The sequence below is a fragment of the Petaurus breviceps genome, unplaced genomic scaffold (genome assembly GCF_028583685.1).
Source record: "Petaurus breviceps papuanus isolate PSGF00001 unplaced genomic scaffold, PetGlider_PUasm1.0 76, whole genome shotgun sequence".
In the NCBI taxonomy this organism is placed as follows: domain Eukaryota; kingdom Metazoa; phylum Chordata; class Mammalia; order Diprotodontia; family Petauridae; genus Petaurus; species Petaurus breviceps.
In genome coordinates, this window is record NW_027186473.1 from 37150323 (window position 1) to 37155691 (window position 5369).

The following is a 5369-nucleotide window of genomic DNA, read 5'->3' on the forward strand; positions in this document are numbered from 1 at the left end:
GCCACAGGAAACCAGAAACAGGCCTTGAGAGTGACCGAATCAATAATAACAGCAGCGACTTCTAGAGCTCTCAGTCTCCAGATGGTAAGTGTTTGTGGGCGAAGGGATCAAACAACTGGTCAGGAGATTACAGGTGTGTTTTTGCTAACACTGAGGCAGGACTCTGTTTCTTTGTCCATACTCAGATCCAGGTTGTGACCCTGGGAGGCAGTCCCCAGGAGGGGAGGTACACTAACATGACAGAGCTTTGTGGCCACGGTGGAGGTGGGACTCTTCTCACAGTTGCAGGGCAGAAAAGAGGGCTTATGGTGCTTGACCGCTCACAAACCAGAATACAGGTCAGGAGAGGAGTAAACACCTCTCTTTAGATCATATCACCTCAGAATAACTGAAAACTTACAGGGCACTCTGAGTATCTCTGAAAAAAGCTGCACAAAACCCAAGAGGCTTGGGACGTGCTCCATCTATCCTAGAAGTAGAGCCCTACTTACAAAGAGTTAAAAGTCAACTAAGTTTAAGACTGGGAAAATGAGCAAACAACGGGGGAAAAGAAACCTCAGACTATTGAAAATTACTATAGTGACAAAGAAGATTAAAGCACACACTTAGAGGATAAGAGAGTCAAAGCTCCTACATTCAAAACCTCCAGGAAAAAAAATGAATTTCTCAGGCCATGGAAAAGCCTAAAAAGATTTTGAAAATCAAGTGAGAGAGGTAAAGGAAAAATTGGGAGGAGAAATGAGAGTGATGAAAGAAAATCATGAAAAATGGGTTGTTTGTTAAAGGAGACAAAAAAAAACTGAAGAAAATCATACCTTAAAACAGACTAGGTCAAATGATAAAAGAGGTCCTAAAGGGTAATGAAAAGAATGCCTTAAAAAGCAAAATTGACAAATGGAAAAGGAGTTACAAAAGTTCACTGAAGAAAATAATTACTTAGAAATGAGAATGGAACAAATGGAAGATAATGACTTTATGAGAAATCAAAAAACAATGAAACAAAATTTAAAAATGGGGAAAAAAAGAAAACGTGGAATATCTCAGTGGAAAAAAAACAATTGACCTGGAAAATAGATCCAGGGAATATAATTTTAAAAATTATTGGACTACCCAAAAGCCATTATATAGAAAAGAGCATGACATCATCTTTCAAGAAATTATTAAGGAGAATTCTTCCAATATTCTCAAGCCAGAGGGTAAAATAGAAAGTAAAAGAATCCACTAATCACCTCCTGAAAGAGATCCTAACTGGAAATTCCCAGGAATATTATAGCCACATTCCAGATTTCTCAAGTCAAGGAAAAAAAAATATTGCAAGCAACCAAATACAAATTATTCTAGCATAGTGCAGCCATAGTCAGAATAACACAAGATTTGGCAGTTTCTACATTAAAGGCTCAGAGGGCTTGAAGTATTTATCATGATGAATAACAACTTCATTTCTAATGTAGAGATTAATTAGTATCACAGGTTTGCATAGTAAAAACACGTTTAACACTTTCAATGAAAAACTTTCAAAACTACATTGAAAGTCAAAATCTACTGGGGACAAAAAAAACCAAAAATTTTTGAGCAATAAAAAAATTATTAGATTTTCATTTCTCTACCATCTATTAATGTTCCTTGTATGTCAAATATTGCACTGCTAATATTAGTTAAAATAATAACGAACATTTCTATATTTAAAGGTTTGACAAACACTTCACATGTCATCTTAATTGAGCTTCACAAGTACCTTAAAAATGGGTTACCACATGTGAGCTAAAGCATGTTTAATTATGTCACTGTTCTGGTCAAGAAGCTTCAGTAGCTACATACTACATTCTTTACGCTATTTATGCTTTATGCTATTTAAAGCCCTTTACAATATTTGCAAAATATCCTTCCAAACAAATACTCCTTCTCTTTCAGTCTACATTACTGGCAAACTTCCATAACTACTTTTCTCAATGTAGTAACCCATGTGAGCTACTTCTCCAACTCCAAATAGACTAGCACTTTGGCTCATCAGAACATGGGTTACTACTTCTCTCAGGTTTCTAGGAAAAATGCTGCCTTCTTTCTCTTTCCCTTTGGCCTCTTCCAGTCGGTGGAGTGCCTGTTAGCGCAGGCTGAGGTGTAAAGATGGCTAAGTCTAAGAACCATACCACTCACAACCAATCATGAAAATAGCACAGAAATGGCATCAAAAAAACCTAGCTCGCAGAGATAGGAGTCTCTGAAAGGGGTTGACCCCAAGTTTCTGAGAAACATGTGCTTTGCCAAGAAACACAATAAGGAGGGGCTGAAGAAGATGCAGGCCAACAACTCCAAAGCCATCAAGGCCCGAGCAGGGGCCATCAAGGCCCTCAGCACCAAGCCCTCCAAAGCCAAGCTCCTCAGGCACAAGATCCCCAAGGACAGTGCCCTGCGTGCTGGCCACAAGATGGCTACCATGCATCCAGGTTCTAGGATCGGCATCAAATGTCCAGGCTCCAGTATCACAAAGCCTGACTCTAAGGTTACCAGAACCACTGACCCCAAGTCTACCAAGCCCACTGACCCCAAGGCTGCCAAGCCCACTGACCCCATGGCTGCCAAGTCTGCCACCAAGGTCAGTAAGTCAGATCACAAGCCTACCAAATCTGGCCCCAAGGCCAGCAAATCTGATGCTAAGGCCACCAAGTCTGACCCCAAGGTCGCCAAGTCTGATTCCAAGGCTGCCAAGTCAGATTCTAAGGCTGCTAAGCCTGCCGAGTCCAAACCTAAAGATCCTGGGGCTAAAGCTGCTGGTCCCAAGCCCTCAAAATAGATGCTTCAGAACAGAAGGACTTGTTTAAAGCTAAAACTCCCTTTTTTCCCAGCCAGGGTATGATTATTCACTATTTTTTACAAATAAAGAAAATGGTGAGTCATAAAAAAAGAATAAAAGAAAAATGCTGGGGATACAGTACCTAATATTATCACTCACCAGGACTCATTGGGCATGTTCCTCAGTAATTATCAATTAGCCAGCCAGAGTTAGCTTTTAGAAGGAAACTTTTAATAATGTGGAGCATCCAGAATAATTGGTACAAAATCAATCCTTGAAAAGTCTGGGACATACTCCCAAACAAGTGTACAGAATCTAGATGAAGGCAAGCTCAATCTTAGAGAATGTGGCAAAGCTTTACTTCATAGTTCCTGATGTTGGAAATCTATTTCTTCCTTGAGAATTCGAGAAATTTCCATTCAGAGTAGTTCTCTTTATGTCTCTCAGGTTTAGGACCCTTGAAGTAGGAGTGTGCTGGTAAATGTTTCACAACTAGTCCTCTAAAAATGCACACTGCATTTTTAAGATTGATTTTCATTATTAAGCATGTCTTCATAATTTTTCAAAGTCCAGAAATGTTATGTGATCATCTTCCTGAAATCATGGTCCTCTTTGAAAACAGATGACAAACCATAACTGGAATGCTAGATTCTTAAGTGGATTACTACTTTATCCAAGCCCCATAGTATGTACCTGATTCTCTGTAACCAACCAGAAAATATTCCTACTGTGTCCTTATTTGCTTTCATTCCATTTTTACCTAGCTTGTGCTTTTGATTAATTTGATAGAGATGTCTATCTGTTTTTCCTACCTAGTTTTTGTCTGTCTTTAATGATTTTTGTTTGATTGTATAATACAATAAAATAGAAAAAATTTTAATTTGTCCTATTTTATGACTATAGGAAAGTATTGGAAATTACTTTAGTAGAGGAGCTAGAGTCTAAAAGCAAAAAAGAAAGTATTTATTAATACAAACATTGTGTCAAACGGTATAATGGGAGTTATAAAGACAACAATGACAATCTTTCTCTCAAGAAACATATCCTTCTAGGTTCAGGAAATAAAATGCTTTCATACAGAAGTAAATATGGGAATGTGCAAAATAACAAAGTGATTTGGAGGGAGGAGAGAACAACTGAGAAGTTTAGGAAGTCTTTAATAAGGTAATACTTCAGATGAAACTATAAATGAAAATGATATTCTAGAATACTTAATTTCATGTTTTCCATTATTTAGATGGGGGAAGACTAGAAGAATATGATCAAACAGAAAATTACTTAAATAATGATAAGAGATTTTTGCATACTTACCTACCACAATATGTCTTTATAATTCTTTTTTTTTTATATTTCTAATTGACTAATCTGTGAACATATTCTTTTGCTAAAGGAAACTATAAGTTCCCTGAGGGCAGTTTTTTTCCCCTTGTTTTTTTTTCCCTTTGTATCACCAATATTTGGGAGTTCCTGTTACATTGTAGAGAGATTAATAACTGACTACTAAATTTAATTGAATTATAAGGTTGTGATGATGGTGGGAATTGAAAAAATGATTAATGCAGGAAAATTTTCAGAGGCGAAGGGTCAAGAAGGTAAAGGACATGAATGAAATAAAGTTGATACTAGTAAAACCAGAAACAGGAAATATCGAAAAGATGGTAAATGAAATATAATGATTAATTCTGTTTCATTTTTTTTCCCTCCCAGGAATAAAATGTAGTAAACTCTGCTAAAAGGGGAGTAGATGAAGGTGGTGAAAGGGTAAAACACTAGAGCATAGAAACAGATGGCAAATGCTTTCATCGAAAATGGCCAGATAATTGAGACAAATATTTTTACATGAATTCTCTTAATAGAAAAATATAATTAAACTAAATGACTTTGACCTGATTTATAAATGAGCTAACAGAAGGAACAGGCTGGATAACAAAAGTTTCTTTTGTGATGGTGATTAAAGCCTACAAAATTGACTAATATACATAATGATACCTATGTAGGAGCATTTTTATCTTACCAGAACACACAGAATCTGCGGGAGTTGTTGTAATTGAATGCTTTCATGTTTTCTATGATTTCTGATAAATCCTAGATACAGAATTAATTTATGGCCTGGTGTTTCATCTGGTCCAAAGGTGCTCCTAGCAAAAAATCTATCTTAAATAAACGTGTAAGATGAATGAGTTCTAATTTTAACCTTATGGAATATTTATGATGAAAATTTAGTAAATATTTACCATGTCCCCTGCATTAAAAATAATAATAATAAACCTTTAAATGATATGGACATTTCTTTGTCCTTTCATACTCTTTTCTTCCTTTCTTCTTCACAGTTCCCTATTATTTGGATTCATGATGAAGAATATCTCAGGTCACACTCACAGTATTTCAGTGACTTTTAAATACCTTCTTAGATGACAAACATCAAATGAACCAAGTAATTGAGAAAATTTAGGACAAAAACAGTCATCTAAAATAGCCAGAGGATAGAGGGATGTTACATAGATAGGAAGAAAGAAAGAAAGAAAGAAAGGAAGAAAGAAAGAAAGAAAGAAAGAAAGAAAGAAAGAAAGAAAGAAAG

At 36.2% G+C, this 5369-nt stretch overlaps 1 protein-coding gene across 1 annotated transcript; it reads left to right on the forward strand.

Moving 5' to 3' along the window:
- The first annotated feature begins 2056 nt into the window (after positions 1–2056).
- Positions 2057–2910, forward strand: LOC138174798 (large ribosomal subunit protein eL29-like). The gene has a single exon (XM_069105056.1). It carries the CDS (start codon positions 2252–2254, stop codon positions 2789–2791), a length of 540 nt encoding a protein of 179 aa, XP_068961157.1. The 5' UTR covers positions 2057–2251; the 3' UTR covers positions 2792–2910.
- The last annotated feature ends 2459 nt before the right edge of the window (positions 2911–5369 follow it).